Genomic DNA, 23,818 nt, shown 5'->3' with positions numbered 1-23,818 from the left:
GTCATATCTGCAAGCCCAGCTTCTTTTAATAAGTCATGTGATGTGCACATGTTCTCACTCACATGTTTTTAATACATCTCACATGCACTATTCATCATCCTCTTCAACACTCACGCAAATAGCTGGAGACACTCTCACAGCTGAAATTTTTGCTCAATATTATCTTTTCTCCACATCATCATTTTTATCAACAACCAACCTAGGATTCTATTCTGGGATATTCTATTTGTTGTCATTTTGTTTTTAGCTCAAACCAAATGGAATCCTCCACTTGTCCAAGAGTTGGTGAAATTGGTTTTGATCAAAACATTGGGTACGACACACACTTCTCTTCACCTCTTTCATTTCTGAATTTATGTCTGTGGCATTTCTAGAGAGAGTGTCTTTTTGTTATACTAGTAAAGAAAAATCATTTTTCTTATGAAAATTGTTTTCTAAATCTGGGTTTTGGTTTTTAAAATCTGAGTGGGTCTTGAGTGTTCTTTTCTTCATCATACATTCATTTAGATTTTAGATATAGATTCTTCATCAACTTCTTTAAGTTTTTTAACTTGAGGAAGCTGATTTCTATAGAATTCAAATCTGCATTTCATGTTCATACATTGGAGAATCCACTGTGCTTAGTGTGAATCGGTGCCATGCGTTGATAAGCTTGGAGATTAAGTTGCCTACTTCATGATTGACTGATTGCCTAGCTTATGGAAGTAGTACAAAGGGGTAAGAAGCTGCCACGTACTTAGTTTAGGACTTAGTGATTGAGCTTGTGTGTTATATGATGTCTTTGTATTGAACTTCCTACATAGTGGATTGTCCGATCAGCTGAAAAAAAACCCCCAGTTTTTACCCTTTGTGGTTTTTTTGGATAAACATCTTGTGTGTTTTCTTTTCTATTCTGTGTCATGATGTTTACTGACATATTTAACATTTAAACACGAATTTGCCTTGAACATTTGTATTTAATGTTGTTATATTTCATATTGAACTATTTAGTTAATCACACACCACTGTGGTTGTGGATAACACTGTGATGCCTACTGTGATGGATCCTTTGAGTGTATAGGTTGTCACTTAATCCTTGGGCATGTTTGATTTGTGTTGGCTACAAAATTTGTATTTGGTTTTTGAAGTGTCAATCTGTAGCTTCAGATTTAAATCTGTTTGATTAGTCTCTGAGTCATCACGTAAACAAAAATTGGAGTCCGATTACTGATTGTAGTTTTAATAAATCACCTAATACCAACCAACCTTCATTAATACAAAGCTAACCACTCTGTTGGGCCCACTGCACAATGTAATCTCAAAATCCGAACCGTCTATTTTTTAGGCCATACTTCAAAGATCATCCCTGTAAAAAATATCCAAAATCGAAATCCATTTAGCTATTTGATTATAATAATTCCTATATGAAGTAGGCCCCACTAAAAATTTGTGTTAAAAATAGGATGTCATGGATTCTTCTCCTACAAGAAATCTGAGAGTGTAATGTGTCTTTAAGACGTTGACCATGTGATGACTCGGCACAGTTGGGGTTTTTTTTTTTTTTTTTGGAGTCTAGAGAGGGGGATCGAACTTAGATGTATTATGGGTAATTTTATCACCTTCCAAATTCTAACTAGATACCCATCAAATGCCGGCACGGTTGAGTTTAATGTTTATTAGTAGTAGCTCAAAAAAATAAACATAAATATATACACAATGCGATGTGAACCGTTGGATCAAAACAACCGTCCAGATTTAAAAGAGCTCTCTGAAAAAGGAGACAGGACAGCACAGCCAAAACTCTCTGTCTCTGTTGGACTCTCCGGCTGCTTGAATCTCTCTCTCTCTCTCTCTCTCTCTCTCTCTCTCTCTCTCTCTCTCTCTCTCTCTCTATTGGAGTATTGGGTGCAAACCCATCTTTGGTTTATTGGAACGGAATGATATACGAGTAGATGGGGAATTTGTTCGTGAAGAAGCCCAAGATCACCGAGGTCGATCGAGCTATCCTCTCTCTTAAGACCCAGAGACGCAAACTTGCTCAGTACCAACAACAGGTACTTTATTATTTTTGGGGTTTACCTTTTGTGAATTGTGTTTCCTTTTTTAAATTTGTGTTGTGGGTATTATGCAAAATTTTTGTTATGGTCTGTTTGGTCGCTGAGAATTTGGAGAAACTTTAAAATTGTATCTCTGATCGCATAATGAACAGTTGAAAATGATGAACATAATGAATGTTGTTATATAACGTGGTAAAAGGAGTTCCTCTTTTTTTTTTTTTTTTTTTTTTAATTAAGTGAAATATTTTATTAAGAAAATCAATTTGCATACACTTTTGAAAGGCTGCAACTTTTCCAGGTTAACAATCGAATTCACATCTCTTGATAATTTTTCACAGCTTGAAGCTGTAATTGAAGCAGAAAAGCAAGCTGCAAGGGACTTGATTCGTGAAAAGAGAAAGGAAAGAGCATTATTGGCATTAAAGAAGAAAAAGGCACAAGAAGAATTATTGAAGCAAGTAGATACCTGGGTTATTAATGTTGAGCAACAAGTAAGTAATTATGCAAACCTCCAATTTCTTTTGTTTCTTTCAGTTTCCTTTGCTCTTTTCCGGTCATTGCTAAGATTTAAACATATACCTATAACCCACTTCACTCCTTTGAATACCTTCACAATTGTGCCAAGATTGCTTTTTAATAAGATCTTATACTTTAAGAAGAGAACATGTTGACATTCCAGTATACCTTTTGGTGCAGTTGCAAGATATTGAACTGACAAGCAAGCAGAAAGCTGTATTTGAGAGTTTGAAGGCTGGTAATAACGCGATCAAAGCCATGCAAAGTGAGATCAATCTTGAGGATGTTCAAAAGCTAATGGATGATACTGATGAAGCTAAGGCTTACCAAGATGTGAGCTTGACTTTTCTCTTTTATTTTTCTCATTTTTCTTTAATTGCACAGTTAAAAATTTGGTATTTCAACTGATTTTGCTTGGGCTGCATTCTTAGAATGAGTATCACTAACCAATTACAAAACACTTTTTTGGTCATTTGAGAAGAGTTCTATAAAGTATTGAAGTTTCTTATGCTTGTTATGTGCAAGATCCATACTCTCTCTCTCTCTCTCTCTCTCTCAGGTTTTAGGCACTTATAAGGGCAATTTTTTTTTTCCCAAAACTTATAAGGGTGATTTAATATCTTCCTATTAAGAATTCCTGTCTCCTTTGGGGAGGGGGGCAGGTGTATTAAGTTGTTTTTGGTTCTAAATAAAGAGTGAGAAATATGGGACAAAAGATTACCTCTAAGTTGAGTTTGTTTCCCTAGACTTGTTGTCCTCACAGGCATTGAAGGAAACCATGGCATAGTATGACCACTTTCTCTTATATTTAACCACTCATGAGGCACTTGTTTTTAGTTTCCAAAAAAAGATGCACCATGAATATTGGGAATTGGTTTGCTTAAAGGGGATATTGGACATCAAAAGGATCATATCTCTGCTTTGGTTAAATAACCATGTAGTGAATTTTTTTTGTCACGAACCATTTAGCTCCTACCTTCTCATTTTTGGAACAAAAGATACCTACTTTAATTAATGCTCCTGCATTTTTCGTACCACTTGTGTATATTCCTTTAATGGACTTATTATATATCAATGATGGTGTTAACATTTACATTTCGTTTCTTCTTTGCTTAGCATCTTCTCCCTCTTAACTTTTTTCTCTTTAATAAGTTCTTCCGTCTTTATTATGACTTTGTAGGAAATTAATGCAATCTTGGGGGAGAAATTATCCACAGAAGATGAAGAGGAAGTTTTAGCAGAATTTGAGAACTTGGAAGCTCAGGTATGATAACTTTTATTCAAATAATAGATCCACAAACCTAACGATTCATCCTGATTGTCATTTATTCCCTTCTGGTTATTCTATATTTAGCCAAGCTATTACCGTATTTAGGCTTTATTTAGTGATTAGCACACAATTTACTGATGTTATAGGTGTGGATTTCTTGTTCACGGATTGTAAGTAGCTGTTTCTGATTTAATAAAATTATGTTTCTCTAAAAAGAAATAAAAATATTAGCATACAGTGCATTACTGCTCTCCGAGAATTATAGCAACCAGGTTCCGTATTTAGGATCATTTTACAATTCATTTTGTTCAGACTGTTAAACATGATGAAGAGTGATTCTTTCCTCCTAGGTGCTCTTCATTTATCCCTTCCTCCTAGGTGCTCTTCATTTATCCCTTCCTCCTAGGTGCTCTTCATTTATCCCATTACCAATTTTGCTACACCCCAATTATTTTTTTTATTCAATGCGCAGCGTCCAGTTTGTGTAATCATCAGAACATTGCAATGTGGTGTCTTATCATCCTTTTTCCGGCAGTTTTACTGCAGGACTTCTAGGATGGAGAATTGATAGATTATGCATATCCCACTTTGTTGGGACTGTGGACTGATTTTAAGCCCTTTAAGAGCAATCCTTTCAATTGGCTAGAATCCGTTACTTGAACGAAACTAGATCTTGTGGAATCATATTGAATATTTGACGATACATTCCGTACCTTGCTAAAAAACCGATCCTTGTTTAACAACCACACATTGTCTAACCAATTCTCTCTCGATATGTTCCTCAAAAAATCCGATTCGTGCGGATTCTTCCCCCAACAAAAGAAGAGATCTTGGCGGAATTGCCACATAATATAAGTGGAATATATATATATATATATATATATATATATATATACACACAAATTCTCTCTACAGGATGTCCATTCTTTAACTAAAGAATGGACATGGGTATGTCTATGACATTTTGTCATTTTTTAGGCCATTTTTTACAGGGTTCAACATGTTAGGGTATAGGTTCTATATTTAGTGTATAGAATTAATTGTTCTCTCTGTAGGATGCTCGTTCTTTAGACATGGGCCATTTTATGATATGACCCATGAGAGTTAAAACTAAAATCTAACTGAGGAACGGGAGTTAAAAACCATGAGAGCTAAAACCGAAGAACATGTCTTTGTTGATGATTTATACCCTAAAGTATTACACCCCTGCCAAGAATAAGATCAAATGATGAATAAAAAACCATAAAATATATGTGTCTTGAAGAACGAACGTCCTGCAGAGAGAGAGACTATATATATATATGCATATATTTACACACAAGGAGGTATCTAAAGAAGACCTAAGGACCTAAGTTGAGTACCTAACTTGAGGATCATGTGTTGGGTCCATTCCACATTGTTGTCTTATGATCTAAATCCTACATTTTTAGATCCCCATAAAGGATCATCCCTCCAAAAAACATATCCTACATTGTGTGTAAGATAACTTTTTGTTTGATTTGACTTGTTGAAATACACAAGGTGATGCCATGTTAAATACTGACATTGTATATTTGCCGCAAAATGGTCATGAAAAACCCCAAAACACTTTTTTTTTTTTTCAAAATCTGTGGAATTCTGATTCAAATCTATGCCTGTTCGGGTTTTTGACATTTAGAATATGTTATGATTTATTTCCCCCCCATAATTCTCTTACCTTTCAAACAAAATATAGGTTGAATATGAACTTCTTGTGTGTGCATTGTGTTGCTTTAGCATGATTGTTGTTGAGCCTTATGCTTCAGGTCTTTCATTGGACCTTCATGTAAGTTGAAATTGGATCTTGCGATTACAAATTTCCAATTAAATTGTTTCTGAGCTAATCATAAATCAATTTATAGCATGAACTGTAATTTAGATTGTTTGTTGTCTTGTTGGTTTCACTATGTTGGCATATGGGCAACAACCCCATGAACGCATGATTTTATCTCATCTAAAAGAGAAACTCCTCTCCCTTTGTCAGATTACTGATCAAGATCTGCCTAAAGTTCCTGCTTCAGTGCCATCTCAAGAAACTGAGAAGTTGGACCTTCCTGATGTACCAACCAAAGCCCCAGTTGCACCTGATGTGGTCACAGATGATGCTGAAGTTTCCACTAAGAGAAAAGGTATATCACTCACCCACTCATTCACTTTCTCACTTCAAATCAATTGCAAATGCTTGACCATATTTTTGGATATGCAGTTATGGAGGAACCATTGCCGGCTTGATTGGATAGAACAGTTGAATTGGGTTGTCATCTGCTCAAACTGTTTCCAAACTTAAATTTGACCATCCTGTCCACAACCATGCATGCATTTGTAAAAAATTATTTGGTTTGAATGACTTTGATTGGTGTACCTTTATTTTCCAAATGGGATTGTACAGATATGTATTGCTCCAGCATATATTATCGTTTTTCCCTTCCTAAGTTGAGTCTGCAAACTAAAGGAACCGCCCTTGTTCTCTCTTGATTCTTTTAAATGGGTACTATCAAACCTCAATTCCTCATCATAGTCTTTGTTCACACAATGAACAAGGGAAAACTAGAAACAAATGCTCGGAGATAATCGTTCTGTTTGTGAGCATAATCCACATTGTGTAGGCTTTTGTGATGCTGTGAAATTAGTACGTTTTGCTACCAAAACAAACATGTTGACTTCTATAAAGAGTCTAAAATGGTGGTTGATGGGTTTGCCAATCTCAGGCAGTCGTTGGAGCTGGGTCTGATGGTTTTTGACACCCCCCACCTGCTGTTTGCTAGCAATCACTGTTTAAGGACTATGTTGGTCTCACTAGAGGCCGTCTTGTAAGTTATTAACTTTTGTTTGTTGGGGTTAGCGCCCAACCAAAAAAAAAATGTTAACACTAATGTGGAGTTTTGGAGTTTTTAACTTTGATGCATTCATCTGTACTAATGTGGCACTTCAAATTTGGGTAAACTTTGACGAGAGAACAAAAAATCTGGGCAATCTGAAAGAAGCAATGCTTGAGTCCTCATGTTTGAGGATCAATTTTATTCTCATGGTCAATCAAATGAGCTTATGATGGGGTTCACCATCCCGAACTCTCTCTTCTCTCTCTCATGGTGGAGTTCATTTGATTGGCCATAAGAACAAGGTTAGTTCTCAAACATGAGGACTCAAGCATTAGTGCAGTTTGCCAGTTAGTACTTAGGGCTTCTTCAAGAGCTCAATAGGACGCAATTTTATGACTTGAATTTACACAGAATTAGCTGGTAAGGATTGATTTTGTTCTTTTTTATATAATACTGTATACATCTTTGTAGATCTATAAATTTTTTAAAAAAATTCTTCTTATTTCATTTATAAATATTATAGATGAAAATAAAAAATAGTTTCCAGAATTGATACCAGGAAGTATCTACTCAAATTTTTTTTTCAAAAATTAAGATTTTTTTTTTTAATGTGAGTTTTCAAAATCAATTTTTAAAATTTGAAAACGTGTTTGGTATGAAATTTGAAAACAATTTTTAAATTTAAAAAATGATGACATCTAAAAAAAAAAAAAGTGTAAAAAAAATTGAGAAAAACGATGTTTTATCATTTTTAAAAAGAGGCATGTTTTTGAATTTTTTTCTAAAAATTGTTTTTAAAAATGGTCTACCAAACAACTAAAACTTGTTTTTTTGTTTTTGAAAACAAAAAATAGTTTTTAAATAGAATACCAAACAGGCCCCTCTTTGGCCAAAATACATTTTTAGTCCATTATATAGTTTGCCTCAACTTACACTATCATCCATATAGTTTTTTTAGTCATTTTTGTCCTTATAGTTTCATTTTATTAACATTGTTAATCCAAATCGTAAATTTGGTTAAATGTTTCAAAACTAGGATTTTTCATGCACAACTTGTGATGTTCAGCCTCATTTTTACCCGTAAGAACTTCATTTCAATAACACAATTAGAGGAAATTACAGATTTGGTCCACTTATTTTATACCTAGTTCAATTTTGGTCCACAATCTTTTTTAAGTTCTGTTTTGGTCCACTAATTGTTTCATTTGTTCAATAAAGATCCAGATTTGTGACTTTAAATCTTTTGGGTTGTGTTTTCTTCAATTATAATTGAAGTATAAGTTATATTTCATCATTTCTTAGTCATAAAAACAAATTTGGAGTATTATAATCTAAGAGAATTGAGATTTGGTGAAATTTGAAAAATTGGCAGTTTTGGGTACCCTACTTTAGGGTCAATTATCTTGAGTTTTAGAACTCCAATTTGAATGATCTTTATATGGTTGTAAAGAATAAATGCATAGCTTTAAAACAAGTATATATTTGCTGAATTTGGGTGAGATTTGATAGGGTAAAAAGCAGGCCAAATTTGAGAAAACAAATCTAGACCTTTATTGAACAAGTGAAACAATTAGTGGACCAAAACAGAACTTAAAAAAGATTGTGGACCAAAATTAAACTAAGTATAAAATAACTGGACTAAATCTGTAATTTCCTCAACACAATTATATGGGGTTTAAAGCTTGTAATAAATTTAAATCATGAAAAAAATTTGACGGTTGATAAATTATATAGAGTGAAAGAAATTGAAACTCAAAAGTGACAATTTGAACATGGGAGGTATAAAATGCATCTATGAATTTTTCTTCAAATGCTTCAAATCAATTCGAAATACTTATCTAAATTCATGCGTTTAAACTACAAATGATCGAAAACATGCAGTAAATAGTACATGATGGTGCTCGAGTAGAAGTACTGATTCATTTCTCAACGGCAAGAATCTAAGGTTAGTATCAATTGAATATAGGTAAGTATATTTTCGATATATAAATTTAAAATAGATCCAATTCAAGAAAATTTAAAATTCATAAGTAAATTTGTTGGAATTGGTTAAACTCTTTCGATTCAATAAAATCTTTAATTTGGTTTTCAAACCAGAGTCAAATAAATCCCAAATTTTAAGATCAAACCTTAAGAAAACTTTGAACACCAATTACCCCATCATATGAGCATGAAAATCAAAATTGAAAATAGATTAGAATTTCCAAAAAGAGTTCTTTAAAAACTCTAAGGTCATTTTAAACAAAAACAAACAATTTAAAATTGGGTTTGTCAATGGATAATATGAACACCGAAAATAAATAGAAATTAGCTCATTTGATGATTTGGACCACAAGTGCAAACAAAATGAAACTATATGCATAAAAATGACAAAAAAAAAAATACTACGGGACAAAAGTGTAAGTTGCGGCAAATGACAATGACCAAAAATATCTTTTGGCCTCTCTTTTTTCTTTAATTTTGCTAGTATCATGATAAATAGATTTTTTTGTGGACTACTAGAGACTTGGCTTGTTTAAAAGTGCTTTTAGAAGACTTAAAAATGCTTTTAATTTCAAATAGTCAAAAACGCTTTTGCTTGTATTTGAAAAAAAAAAAAATTAAAAGTATTTTTGGGTTATGGAAGCGCTTCCTTAGAAAGAGCCTCCAAGTACATTTACAAAAAACACCGACTTTTTTTAAAAAAATTATGTGTTTCTAACAAAAACGCTTCTAGTTAAAGCGCATTTGAGCAAAAACGCTTTCTACATAAACACTCCCAAACATACACCCCTTTTAGACAATCTATAATGCCCTTCAAAAACATGGGTGCTAAAGCTCCTCCAATGCAGCCGATGATGGGAAGTGGTAAAGCTCCTGTGGTCAAAACTCATGCCGTATTTTGGCTTTTGGCAATTTGTTCATAGTGACGCTTTTGCTCTATCAATTTAATCCTTGCAGATGAAATCTACTAGCAAAAAAGTTACCATTCAGTATTCATACTTAAGAATTTAACCATCAAACCTAGCTGCCAAAAAGACAAAATCCAAAGATTAGGCAAGTTAGAGTATAAATTATTTTTGTCGGCAAAACTAATGTCTACAATATTGCAGGTTGGATTTTAATTTTTGCTTTATGAATGCAACACTTTGGTAAATCCGTACAGTACTTCTGAAACCAGCCCAAAAACAAAAACTAAAGTTCTTCACATTCTACAATAAATATTGTGTAGTATCACTATCACTCATAAACAATACATTCTTTGAGTTGTTTTTACTGTTGCAAGGAATTACAAAATCTTACATTTGTGTCACCTAACCTTTAATTACAACCAAAACTAAAGATTTGCAAACACAAGTACAATTCACAGATCTACATGAAGAGCCCCTCCATCGGAATGGGAGCTCAAGTTTGCCAAACTCAAAGGTACATGGCTAAAAAATCTTGACAGGATGAGTCTTGCAATATTCTCAGCAGCAACAGCACTCGTCTCCATTGTACTTGCTGCATTCTCAAAAGCATTCACATAGTACAAATGCTGACCATCCAAAATAAATGGTGCGAAAACTTCAGGAGCACTGTATCGTGGGTATGCACCCCAATTTATTCGAATTGTCTCCATCCTCACACTAAAAGTAGCAGAAGCAAAACTATAATCAGTATATAAAGGATCAAGCGTTTTGTGGACCAAACAAAGATTCTGATGGTTTATGGATAAAAAAAGAGTGCTGCTATTTGCACACCCTTTTTTTTCTTTTTGCACACCCTTTTGTAAAAAAACAATAAAAAATTAAAGGAAAAGACACACTCACCCTCACCCAACACACCCCAACTCCATTTTTTCTCTTTTGCACACCCCATCAACAGACAAAAAAAAACACACACACCCAGCCACACACACCCCCCTTCATCTCCCTCACCCGACCACACCCACCCACCCACGCAGCCCTCTGTTTTTTTTTCCTTCCAAGCCCGGCAGCCCCTTTCTCCTTTCCACTCGCCCAATCACCACCGCGCGCAGCACCACCTTCCTCGCAGCACCACCACCGCGCGCCACCACTAACCACCATCTTCCTTTCTCTCCGCATGCACCATCACCACAGCACCCCCAAAACAGCCACCACAACCAGCCCGGAAGCCCCTCCTCGGCTCCTCCATCTCTCTCTCTCTCCTTCCCTCTCTCCTCTCTCCCTTCTCTCTTCCCTCCCTTTCTCTGTCGCTGCGGTTGGTTCGGTAGACAACCACCGAACGAAACTAATGGTTTCGGCAAATGACTGCCGAACGAAACTGACAGCTTCGACGGATGGCTACCGAACGAACCCGCCGGTTTCGGCGGATGACTACCGAACGGCCTGCGCGCGAGGAAGGTCCGGTGGTGGTACTGCTGCGAGTAGGGTGGTGCAGAAGGTTCTGCGCGGGTGTGTTAACAGAGAAAGAGAGAGAGGGAAGGAGAGAGAGTGGGGCCGGGGCTGGGTGGAGGGGAGGGAAGAGGTCGGGCTGGGTGGAGGGGAAGGAGGTGGGCTGGAGGGAGGGTGCGACGGGGCTGAGGCTTGGTGGAGGGGAGGGGTGGTGCCGGAGAGAGGAGAGGTGGTGCCGGAGAGAGGAGAGGTGGGGATGGGGTGTGTGGGTGAGGGAGTGTGTACGGGGGGGGGGGAGATGGGGGATGGGGTGTGTGATTTTTGGGTGTGTGTTTTTTTTTTCTGTTTAGGAAGGGTGTGCAGAAAGAAAAATAAATGGGGTATAAGGGTCTTTTCCCTTGAGGTTTTTTTTTTTTTTTTTAGGAAAGGGTGTGCAAAGAGAAAAAAAGGGTGTGCAAATAGCAGCACTCTAAAAAAATGGTAAATTAATCGATAGCACCTCAACCTATTGGATTATTATTAGGGAATGGTCTGTCAAAAAGTCCTTTCATCTAAGCAAAAACTGAAGAATAACTAATCAAAACTGAATTGCATTCAACAATCTAGCTTCTCAAACATAACAAATACGTTACCCAAATACTACTTTTTTTTTTTACAAGAAACACAATTTAATTAGAAAAGAAGAAGGAACTACAAACAACAAGGATGAGAAGTCCATCAAACAACTAAAACAGCATAAAAAAGACCAAAGTCCGATAGGCACTCAGAACAAAACTCCCCCCCAATCAAGAAGAACTCTAAAATTACAGATTAGCTACTTAGCTAACAAGAAAAGGTAAAGCTGCCTAGTGGACCTGTTGACCGCTGTTGGCTGACATCAACATTTTGTATTTCTTATCTCACTAAGATTTGCAAATATAGACTTTTGAAACTACCTAGTTCTCTATTGACCCAAAAAGAAAAAGAAAAAAAATTAAATGAAAACATAAAGATTTTGTGCTGTACACCTCTAACCCTCAGTGTTTGCTCGATGTTTATTTTTAACCCCAGGCTAAATTTCAAGTTTTCAACAATGTCAACCCTGAAATTTTTAAATTGTTACAACATATTATGACCAAATGGCCAATGCCGTTATGTTAGCTGAAAGGTCTAGCATGTCACTTCCATGTAGACAAGATACTTAAAATTTATTTTTCATTTACAACATATTATTGCTCAAAAAACAAATAATATCCAGAAACTAAAACAAATGGTTTTTCCAGCAAAAGAAAAAAAAATAAAAGAAATAGTTTTATGACCAAATGCTAGAGACCAACAGATTGAGAGAGCGTTTAGGAATATTTTCAACAGAGATTTCAGAGAGAGAGAAAGTGTGTGAGAGAGAGAGAGAGCAAAAACAAGGGATATCTGAGGTTATTCAACTTTAATCCTGTCACTTTTTGAATCTGGTTTCAAAGTCGCAAGATTTTCTTCTGTCCACTTTATATAATGATGTTGAACAGAAGATTTACAATGAAACAATGTTGAAGATTCAAGATTAACATTATTGACATTAGACCAAATACGAAAAACCCGAGCAAGCTCTGAGGGTAGATGATGAGGACATCATTATTAAACCATTCAAGGTTTATGAGCAGAAAAGATGGAAAAAGAAAAAAAATGATCGAGTCCTTTCATTGTGGCTTGATTAAGTGCAGACCATTACTTCTCTGCATTTATGGCTTTGTTTCCAGCAATTTATTGGGTTTATTTTCAGTTTTATTTTCTTCAATACTTGTGTCAGTTTCAGTTCAAATAAACTTTTAATGCATAAGTTTCAGTTTCATAAAATTAATTAGGACACTTATGCATTAGTTATCTTTAGGAATTTGGGGAGTTCTTCTTTGTAATTGGGACTTTAATGCTAGTCTATTTGGGAGGTATTTTTTGATGTATCTTGCTGGAGAAAAATAATGATGATGATGAATAAAACATTTTATCAAAAATTTTCTGGTTTGTTAATTTTCCTGCGATGGGAACTTTTGGTGTGAAGCCAAGTTTTGGGTGTGAAACCTTGTGATCATCCAGCTACTTTATCTGTCTATAATTTGAGGTTAATCTTTCTTGTCTTTTAGCTTTCATTATACATCTCTCAAGTAAGTGTTCCTTGATATATTATTCCCTTTCCCTGCAAACTCTTTCTTTCTTTGTTTCTTCAATCTTACATCTATTGTTGAACTCACTACTATATTCTATTTAGTTCTCTGCATTAAATTAGAACAACCCTAAGCTAGAGGATTCAACACATTCATTATTACCACTTGAACACAACATTTTACAAGGAACTTTATGTGGGTTTAAAGCTGATTCGTTTCATACTAATTTACTTATTTTCCTTATATGAGTGTGGGTGTTAGCTAATTTAAATTCAAAGCTTAAAATTAATTCTGGTTAATCTTGGCTTTAGTATCATATCCTGCATCAGTGGAAGTGTATGCACCCATCATATTCTCTTTTCTTGTTGAATGCAAATGAGTGCTGGCTAGTTAGAAACTTAGACTGTTACCTGAAGATGCTATCTAGAATTGCATCCGCCATTGGTTTACGAGAGAATATCTTGTAAATGATGTCCTTCTCATCATGTTGCTTGAGAATGGAGATACTTGTGAATGGAAGGTCAAGATCCTCAACTGTCCCAACCAGTTCTGGAATTTCTACTACAGCATTCAGACCAAAATATACCTAGCCCAAAGTAAATATATAGAAAATGGTTTGTGATAACAAACAATTTAACTCCAAACATAATTAAATAAATAAGCATAGAAGTCACACATGAGTTTTATCCATGCCGGGTTACTTACGGGATTTAAGAGGCCCCTAACAAAAGTTGCATGTGTGTGTTGTAACTCTCTCTTAGGAATTGAAATTGGAGGAGTAAACTGAATACTCAACTCATCTAGAGGTGTGGCAACCACTGCTACTTCGCATGTATAACTGTTTCTCAGGGTGGAGTTAAGTTCATAATATTCTCCATTTGAAGAGAGAGATTCTATCTCTTCATTAAGGTGCAATGCAACATTTGAATGATCAATCAGTCCAGCAGCCATCTGCCAGTTCCCTCCTTTGATGGACCACAATCCTCCACCAGATCCTGCCAAAGAAACTGCACCAGCAAGCCCACTCATACTGACACTTTGGCCGTAATTGATTCTTGTGATGACCTGAAGAATTCAGAAGAGTAATAACTTCTAATGAAATTTCTAAACCCTCAAAGACTGCTACAATTATTAGCGAAATTTATAGTTCAACATATCAAAATATACACTTAATGAAATGAAACCAGAAAAACTAGAAACCCTATATGCTAAAAACAATCTAAACATAAAAGAACTGCAATAACAATTGTAGGATAAGGAAAATGAATGACATGGCCTACTCCAACAAAACATAAAACTAAACATTTCCCTCATCCTCATCCATGAGCAAATATTTTATACACATACAAGAAAACCAAAAATCAAAGAAAGTAATTTTCAAACTTGAAGCTAGGCCAACACAGTAGGGTGAGCAGGGTCGCATATGCTTGTTCTTTATTTGAGTTTGTAAACCCCATACATTGTATTCAATCCCCTGTCTTGCAAACTTATATCCTTTCCTAGTAAACACCAAATTCCATAGAATATCACTTTAAACACCAAAATGACATTTTACAACTCTAAGCTACATATGTTGCAAATTTAGCAATCCCATGAAAGATCATAAAGGATAGTAAACACTGTATTGATTTGTGCCAATTTTGTAAAAAACTTGTAGTTGCATGGTTTTGAATCCACTCACAATAGAGCATAAGATATCCTACATTTTGCAGGTTCCTAGTATCCATTTTTTTACATTTCTACTGCCAATAAAAGTTACGCTCAATAGAATCATGCTACCATTCTAATAGATTCATTCTCCCCCCCTCTCCCCACACACACACTCTTAACTAGTTTATACATTAGCAGTCAACTCTTTCTAACTGAAATATTTTGATTGGCATTGTTTCTTTGTCTTTCTATTTTGTTTATAATTATTGGTTGGGAGTTCTCTTACTATTCTACGTAGAGACAGAAAGTCGATCATGCCCCACACCACATTTCTGAATTTCAAAACCCCATTAACCATGTTTCTAACAAAACCATCAGAGAATCACAAAGGCCCTTCCCCCCCCCCCCCCCCCCCCCCCCTTCTTTCTACTATATTTACAAGCTCCAGAGGCTCCAATACACTGCTATAGCATGAATTCAAAGCTTCTAAAGGCATACAAGCTACATACATGTGGACCATATGCGTATCCAAACCTAATTATCTAGCATTTTGGAGTTGCTTCACACCATAAACTCCAATCTTCTTTTTACATAACAGTCACAAAAGAATTTAAATGAAGTTAAACTATTAACAAATGTAATGGATGCCATAAACAAACAAACAAAAACTAAAGAACACCCTATTTGTTTATATTTAAAGAAAAAGAAAAACTATAGAATGCCATTTTTTTTTTATATTTAATAACTAAACAAAACACCCTCCAAAATTGTTGAAGCGAAAAGTTCTTACAGTGACAAGCTCTTGTATTAGTAAGGGAGACAACCCAGCATCAGTCAATTCAACACCCAAAGTCCTTGTGGTAAGGTTGTACAAACCAGCCCATTTAAGCATGTCATCCACTGTCTCAAAAACCGGTCTTGTCTCAAAGCTTTCATAATACTTCAAGAAGCTATTTACAGCACTCTGCACCACAAACCCATATCACAATCAACAATAAAACCCACACAAACATATACACATACATAGATGAGAAAAAAAAAAAAAAAAAGAGAAGACAGTAGCTAACCTCTACAAATCTATCCATTCTGATGAGCGAGAAGCGGTATCTAACGAACAAGAGCAGCGAATTCGCAAGCGAAACAATCTTATCCACAAAGGGAAGCTTGGATTTGACGGTGAGAGTCTTGAACACGAACTTTTTACCATCCCAAATTCCAAAACCTGAAGAAGCAGAAGATGGGTCGTTGACGGTGAGGTTGAGGAGGTTGGTGTAGGCCAAGGCGTGTAAGTTCTTGGGGTGGAGAATGGAGGCGCCGGCCTCGAAAGTGTGGCCGGAGACGTTGACGGTGGCCATGCGACCCCCGACGACGGCATTTCGCTCGAAGATTCGGATGGTGAAGTTGTTGCTGTTGAGATTAGGGGGGGAGTAGTGGCGGAGGAAGTGGGCCACGGAGGAGCCGCCGATGCCGCCGCCGATGATGCAGACGGTAGTAGTGGGAGTGGGAGTGGCAGTGGGTGAAGGATGACCAGCAACAACTTGGGAAGGTGGTGTTGTTGTTATTGATAGGAGCAACATCAAGATTAAGGTGATTGTTGGGGGAATTGATGATAACATGTTTCAAATTTAGCGTTCTTGTTGTTGTTGTTGTTGTTGGCACTTGTCAATATAGCTGAGGTTCTATAGATCGGAGAATGATAACTTTTTTTTTGTTGTTGTTGGCACTTGTCAATATTGCTTCTTTGGTTTCTTGTTGGGTGAGAGAGATGAGAGTTGCAGGGCAGCTAATGCTACGTTGACTCTCAAATTGCTTCTTTAGTCCTCCTATGGGCTTTTGCTTAGTTCTGAACTTTTGTTTTTGTTGGCCTACATGTTTGGACTTTTGTTAATAAAAAATATTAGATCTATCACATTTTAGTATTATCTCGTGTACAAACTCTCTAATAGAGGTAAGACCCACTAATATAAATAGGTCTCATCTCTATTAAAAAGGTAATACACATAATGATACCAAAATATGATACACCTAGCATTATTATTTGTTAATTTGTTGTTTCGTTGTGAACTTTGGGTTCTAATTTTGTATTTTATTTGCATTGTGGGCTAGTTTAATGCAATTCTATTTCGACAAAAAAAAAAAGTCATCTCCTTCGCCTTAGTGACTCATCCCAATTAAAAATTAGAAATTACAAAATTTACAAGTATTTTTTTAAGTCCAAAATAAAGAATACAAATTTATCCAAAAACATATGATAATCCAACCTACTTTAATGAAATCACATGAAAAACGCAGTACGCTCCATTTTTTTCTGGCAACAAACAACTAAAAAAAGGCATAAACATGACACATTTTGTCTTTTTTTCTTCCATAAAACACATCAAAAATTCAAGTTTATGTAGTCCAAAAGCCTAATTTCAACAGTGACAAATCATTGCAATTGTCCAACAGTAATTATCGGTATAATACATCCAGATTGGCGATCGAAAAACTCCAATCTAGAGGCTGACACGTACTTTCACATCGCCGGTCGAGAAACTCCAATCAAGGATCTAACAATAGCTTATAGTGAAGAGAGAGAGAAAGAGATCGTCAAAGAGATAGAAAGAACCACGATGAAAGATAGTAAAACCAAGATGAGAGATAGTAGAACCAAGATGAGAGAGAACCATGTTAAGAGATAGAACATAGGAAGAGAATGGAGAGAGCAGAGGAGAGAGAGAGAGAGAGCTACCTGTTTTTTTAAAAGGTGGGTTTAAAACTAATTAGGTGGACCTTTTAAACTAATTTTTTGTTCTTTTGCTTTAAGTGCTGCTATTTGCCCCCCCTATTTCCTCTCATTGCACACCCTTTTTCTCACTAAATGTTCCACCCAAAACTCCGGGTATGCAACATAGGACCTTGAAGTTTCCAAAAGCCTAATGCTACTAAATCAAGTTTTAAACCCCCAAGCTCCCCAAGGCGGGTTAAGCGTTTTAGTTTAGTATGCATGGGTTGGATCAGAGATAAATAATAAATAGCGGAAACACGAGAAGTAAAAATAAAACTTCTTTATAAAACCAACCTCCAAGGTTACTGTAGTTCATTGCAACCTTCAAGAATTTAATAAATTCGAAATACATATTAAAAATAAAATAAAGGTTCCAAAACTACACAACACGTAAAATCAAAGTAAGTAGCTCAAAACCATCTCCAAACAATGGAGGAAAAATCATTAAAACATACTCGACACGAAAAAAAAAAAATAAATGAAATCACTAATTGAATCCAGGAAGTTGACAAGTCTCACGATGTTGTTCTGCTCAACCCTTGTCCAAGTTCGTCTATTTACCGTACTCATACCTATAAAAGCATCCAATAAACAAGAAAAAAAAAACAAACGTAGGGGGCAAGCATCACATACGATTATAGCTTCCCCTCAGGGGACCTTGCTAGGTTTGGAAACCTCTAAATCCTTTTCTAGTGAAAAATATAGTGGAAATCATTTTCTGTCGGATCCTTAAATCATCCAAAATAAGTTCTTCAAAACCTTCCCTTTGAAATTCTTTCAAAACATTAATAACTCGGTTGTACAGTAATATTATAAACATGCAAATTCATAACAAATCATTCATACCTAATGGTCGATACACGTTAAGTACAACTACGACCAGCTATAATCAAAAGAAACAACTACCATATTGAGAATGTCGTGGTCAACAGAGGTAGGAACTCTCAATTGAATAACCATATCACCTATAAGTTATGAGCATATGTTTCGCATGGGCACACGTTGCAACGTAATACCTTAGATAGGCCCTTCACAACTTTAATAATAACCCTTCTAGAAGTTTTAGAGATTTGAACCTAAGGTCACTTTTGTAACCATAACTCTTAAATCCATCATAATAAACATAATAGCATGTTATAACAGTTTAAAAATTACATACACACACAAAAGTCCATAATCAGGAATGTAAGATAAATCTCCTTACTTAGAATCCAATGCTCTTCTTGTCTATGCCTCCTCATCCGTCTCGAATCCATCCTTCTTCTTGTCACATCACAAAAAAATACTTCGGTAACTCGTGTTCCTAGTGAACTTAGTCAAAAATTAAGTTCAACAAAATCTCGTTATGACCCTTCATTTTAGGTCTCACGTCCCTAGAAGACTCTAGTCCTAAGTGAACCAAACTCTACTCTTTAAGTATTTATAAGTTTCAAGTATTTATAAGTTTCAAGTTTTATCTTAAAGTCAAATCACTTTACTAATTGCTTTAATTCAAAACAATTCCACAAATTAATTTAGATTAAACCAACTTAATCTCTACAATAGAAACTTGCTAAACATAGCATGTTATTGACCTTTAATTAAGCAATTATATCTTCAAAAATAAAACTAGGCATGCTTAATTAATAAATAAATCATACTTGTTTAACCAAAAATGCAAGATTAAAATTAAAAGCCTAAAAATAAATAAGAAATGTTAGAATATTTACTCGGTTGTAGACCTCTTTAGCTAGACTCCAAATAAACTCTCAAATTTGGGACTTCTTCTCCAAGAAAAGAGTTCAAAATATTTTACTAGGAGAGAGCTTCTAAAAAATATGAGTTTGCTCCAAAATAGAAAGAATAATAATCTTTCTAAAGAGAGAAAGAGAAGCCAAAGTTAAAAACCAATCCTCTTTAAGCATCAAGATGATTGCAACCTTAAAGAACCTTTCTAGACATTGTACTTTCAAAAACACTCACCGGAGTATCCACTAATTGGCTCATTCCAAAAGGGTCCTATGAGCTTCGTGAACCCTTTGGCAAATATCTACTTGATTTTAATTAAATTGAGTTTGGGATTAACAAATGCAAGAGATGGTTAGCCTAGGTGGGCAAGGACTTGGTGATTAAATCCAATCCTTATCTTGTTGGGGGTGAATGCGCTTACTAGTTGATTATGCAACAACCAACAAAACAAAGATATATGGAAGTTGAAATTGCACAAGTAAGGCAAACACCACTCAAGAAAGCTTTAAAAAGAAAAAGTTTAGAGTATACCACTAGTGTGGTGTCATTGGCCACAACACACTAGGAGAAGGCAACCAAACTTTTGCTAGCAATTCCCCTTTTTTGATGACCACATCTTTGCAAACTTCTCCCCAATGCAAGCACTAAAAAGAAAATATTATAATAAATACTAAAACTACAACAAAAGGAGAAAGGGAAATAGAACTAAAATAAAAATAAACAAGAGATGAAAATAAGAAAAGAGAAATGAAATAAGAGAAAATAGAAATTACCTTATCTAATGTTGCAATAGATAAGATGCACAACACAACAATAAATAAGATCTAACCAAATTATACTAAATGACAAAAATATTTGATTTTTTTTTTTAACAATAAATAAAAGCAAGAAGAAAAATTCAACAATTGAAACTAGATGCAACAACCTAAAGACAACAAAGAAATAAATATGCTACTATATATATAAATGTTTTTTTATTTTTAGATGGCAAAGAAGATAAAACTAATGGTAAAGAAAATAAAAGATGATGCTAGATACTAGTTATGGAAACTACAAAGAAAGAGACAACTATAAATATGCTAAATAAAAGCAAGAATTTATATTTAACACAAGTACAAAATAAAGAAGACTATTAAAATAAATAATAAACTATAAATGGTAGACTATAAATATATAATTTTTTTTTCTTTCTTGTCTTGGCACCTACAAGAGAAAAGATGCAAGAAAGTGTAAAGAAAAAAATATTTTTTTTATTTTTTCGGCACTTATAAAAGTGGGAAAAAGAACAAGAAAACTAAAAAATACTAATTAAAGGAAAATTTGAAATTTTTTTTTATTTTTTTATTTTTTATTTTTGTTTAGAAAAGCAAAACAAATGAAAACTAGTGGAAGATTTAAACTAACAAAAAGCCTAAACTAGTGCATCAAAACACTCCCCGGCAACAGCGCCAAAAACTTATTGTAAAATTTTATTTACTCGCAAATATACGAGTCTAGTAGTATATTAACGAGGTCGAACCTCAAAGAGTGATGAAAAACGATACACTAAACTTAAACTTAAGTTAATTTAAAACTAACCTAATTTGGAAATTTTGTTGGTTTGTGAGGCAACTTAAAATAAAATGCAACTAAATTAAAAAGCAAATAAAGTAGATGAAAAGAAAATAAAGTAAATAAAGCTGCAAGAAATTAAATATTAAATCTAGAAAGAAAAATAACAACTTTTTGGTTATAGAAGCTAAACAATGGTATAATAACCAAGGTTAGGGTTCCACACCACTTATGAATATATTAAATGAGATTTTTAGTAATTTTCCCAAAAAGGAGGGCACCCAAGAATTACTTTAATGCTCTCTTACAAAGATAAATATGAATTAAGCACAAAAATGGAAGATTTATATGGTAGATCTTGATTTTGCTTAGAAAGTACAAACTTAAAGCAACTCAAGTGAACTAAAACTAAGGAACAACTAGAGTTCAAAAAGGTTTGTGTTTTAAAAGATTAACCATAAAGCTAAAATGCGGAAAGAGAATCTAACTATCCATAATATATGACATTATGCGTGAAAGATGATCTCTTTTTCATTTTAATATCAAAATCTAGAACTTGTAGGATCTTAAACAAGGGGAAAATTAACATAAAGACCTCATTTAATAATATTCATGGTGATGCTTCTCCCTTACCTTGGTAAAGGGGTTTAGTGACCACTCATGAGCTTATATCTTAAATAAAAATAAAGAAATAAATAAATGAGCATAAAATTTAAAGAACAATAAAATATATAATACTACTAACAATAAAGTAAATAACTACATAAAATAAAAGACATGAAGTAAATAAAAGATTAGGAGAAGAAAAAAGAGATACATAATATTAAAATTTCATTAACTAAAATGCAAGAACATTACATTCATATTCTCTCTCAAACATCATAATCAAATGGCTTGAGAGAGAAATCCTAGGAGAATACTAAAAAAGGTAAAAATATAATTCTAGAGTAAAAGATGTGAAAAGGGGGCTGAATGTTCCTTTAAATAGGCAAATACTAGGGCTAGGGATGAGGAAAAATCAGCCCAAAGTTGGTGCAAGGCTGGAAATATCTGAAATTTCTGCCACATGTCGCATGCTGATTGGCTAAGAGGGGGTATTTGTGAAAGGAGAAAGGCGGAAGGAAAGAGCTAGAGAAAGGTTGCGTACAGCTGCAAGAGGTGCCACGGGTCGCCTGCTGGTTGGAGGAATGCTTGATTAATCAAGCATTTTGCGTGATTTCTTTGGCACAGAAGAAGAGGCATGCGGCTCGGCTATGCGGCTTGCAGGAGTTGCGGTTGCATGGGAAGACGTGAGGGAGAGAGAAGAGAAGGGAGGCGGGCTCGGCTGTGCAGCTTGGCTGCTGGCTCACATGGGTGAGAGAAAGGCTCACGGAAGGGAAGGAAAAAATCTGGTGCCAGCTTTGCCACGTGTCACTGTTGTATTGGCTGAGAGTTTGATTAATCAAACCAATTGGTTGCTTGTTGCTGGGAGGAAGAAATGATGGCCACGTGGCACTGTGGTATTGGCTGGAGCCAATATTAATCAAACCATTTGATTTGGGCGGAAGTGTGGTTGTGATTCTTCAGCTTCCATTTGAATTAGGCCGGGCCATATGCATGAATTTGGGCCGCTGCAACTCTTTTTTTTCTTTTGGGCTTCCCTCTTTATTTTAATTAAACCTACAAATTTCAAATAAACTAATTAATAAAAATTCTAATTTTAAATCTAGCCTAAATGAAAAACAAATGCAACCTAATAAAATCTAAGAAAAAATGATAAAAACTAATAAAATCCACTAATTAACTAAACAATAAAAATAAGAATTAAAACACTAAAAATTGCTAAAAGACATAGACAAAAATGTATAGTTTTAAGGATAAAAATTATATATAAAATGAGCTCAACAAAAAGAAAAAATGCAACTATGGTGTTTGGGTCTCTTGATCTTGTGCCATTGTCTACTTCACCGTTACTGCCTTTGTTTTGATAAGTGGAGGCAAGTGCCAAGAAAGCCCAACTTGAGCAGAAGAAATAGGATGTTTAAACAAGCTTCTTATGTAATATCAACTATTATGTTGTTCAGTCGGCCGATGATGATGAGGGATGGATTCTAATCATCCAAAGAAGGCCTAGTAAAAGGTAGGTGTTGTACCACAAATCAAGTGATCGAAGAAAGAGCAAAAAAAAAAAAGAGATACTTGTCGATGCCTAGAGAGAAGGGTGGAAGAAAGTCACTAAAAAAGGAAACGTTGGTTAGGTGGATAGACTCTCAGAGTGGAAACCATTCACCTCTATCACACTACGAGAATACTTTCCCAAAGGTTTATTCGAAGATGAGTATGTGGAGATCGTTTACATGACAACCAGCCACGAGATTGATGAGGAGGTCGGTACTATTAGTACAAACAAAGCTATTGAGAAGCAGAAGGTGCTAACGCAAATGGAGGGATTGTCGCCTGGTTTCAATATTCAGGAAATATTATGACTCTCAAAGGAGGTGAAAGGCTCATTGGTGTGAGTATCGAAAGACCAGGTCGTTACTTCCTTGCACTTAGTGGGGTGAGAAAGCTAGAGCTAGTGTCATTTGAGTCTGCCAACTGTTATACGGCTATTACATTTATCGACGAAGACCTCTAATTAGAGTCTAAAGTCTAAACCACACAACTGCCCTCTTTGTGTCTGGATATATACGAGAACAAAATGTTAACCGTATGTTTATTGATGAAGGTTCTGTTGTGAACACATGCCCAAGTCGACAATGAAACAGCTGAGAATTACGGTTGAGGAATTGTCTCGAATTCGCCTCATGATCCAAGGTTTTAATCAAGGGGACATAAAGTTATTGGCATGGTTAGATTAGAACTTGTGATTAGTGAACTAAAATCAAATGCTTTTTTCCACGTGATCGATGCAAGGACTTCGTATAATCTGTTGTTGGGGCGACCTTAGGTCTATGAAAATCATATTGTACCTTCAACACTCCATCAATGCTTCAAATTTTATAGAGACAC

General features: G+C 35.1%; 2 protein-coding genes across 2 annotated transcripts; one reads left to right on the top strand and one right to left on the bottom strand.

The window, feature by feature from the left end:
* The first annotated feature begins 1,806 nt into the window (after positions 1 to 1,806).
* Positions 1,807 to 6,272, top strand: LOC147283651 (vacuolar protein sorting-associated protein 20 homolog 1-like). The gene is made up of 6 exons (XM_086244453.1): positions 1,807 to 2,033; positions 2,375 to 2,527; positions 2,733 to 2,885; positions 3,733 to 3,816; positions 5,825 to 5,969; positions 6,047 to 6,272. The coding sequence occupies exons 1-6, from the start codon at positions 1,932 to 1,934 to the stop codon at positions 6,070 to 6,072; spliced, it is 663 nt and encodes a 220-aa protein (XP_086100579.1). The 5' UTR covers positions 1,807 to 1,931; the 3' UTR covers positions 6,073 to 6,272.
* A 3,551-nt stretch (positions 6,273 to 9,823) lies between these two features.
* Positions 9,824 to 16,610, bottom strand: FCLY (farnesylcysteine lyase). The gene is made up of 5 exons (XM_086245327.1): positions 15,849 to 16,610; positions 15,572 to 15,745; positions 13,837 to 14,196; positions 13,542 to 13,717; positions 9,824 to 10,267 (listed from the first exon to the last, which is right to left on the bottom strand). Exons 1-5 carry the CDS (start codon positions 16,395 to 16,397, stop codon positions 10,003 to 10,005), a joined length of 1,524 nt encoding a protein of 507 aa, XP_086101453.1. The 5' UTR covers positions 16,398 to 16,610; the 3' UTR covers positions 9,824 to 10,002.
* Between the last annotated feature and the right edge of the window lie 7,208 nt (positions 16,611 to 23,818).

The sequence above is a fragment of the Dryas octopetala genome, chromosome 5, assembly GCF_963921425.1.
Source record: "Dryas octopetala chromosome 5, drDryOcto1.1, whole genome shotgun sequence".
Taxonomy (NCBI): Eukaryota; Viridiplantae; Streptophyta; class Magnoliopsida; order Rosales; family Rosaceae; genus Dryas; species Dryas octopetala.
Note: the sequence above shows the minus strand (reverse complement) of the source record. Positions and strands in the feature narration are given on the sequence as shown.

Excerpts from the sequence above, each read along its gene's own strand:
- LOC147283651 (XM_086244453.1), top strand. The coding sequence starts at position 1,932 with ATGGGGAATTTGTTCGTGAAGAAGCCCAAGATCACCGAGGTCGATCGA. Across the intron at positions 2,034-2,374 it reads TTGCTCAGTACCAACAACAG|CTTGAAGCTGTAATTGAAGC; the intron begins GTACTTTATTAT and ends AATTTTTCACAG. Across the intron at positions 3,817-5,824 it reads TTGAGAACTTGGAAGCTCAG|ATTACTGATCAAGATCTGCC; the intron begins GTATGATAACTT and ends TCCCTTTGTCAG.
- FCLY (XM_086245327.1), bottom strand. The coding sequence starts at position 16,397 with ATGTTATCATCAATTCCCCCAACAATCACCTTAATCTTGATGTTGCTC. Across the intron at positions 15,746-15,848 it reads GAATGGATAGATTTGTAGAG|AGTGCTGTAAATAGCTTCTT; the intron begins GTTAGCTACTGT and ends TTTGTGGTGCAG. Across the intron at positions 13,718-13,836 it reads TTAGGGGCCTCTTAAATCCC|GTATATTTTGGTCTGAATGC; the intron begins GTAAGTAACCCG and ends ACTTTGGGCTAG.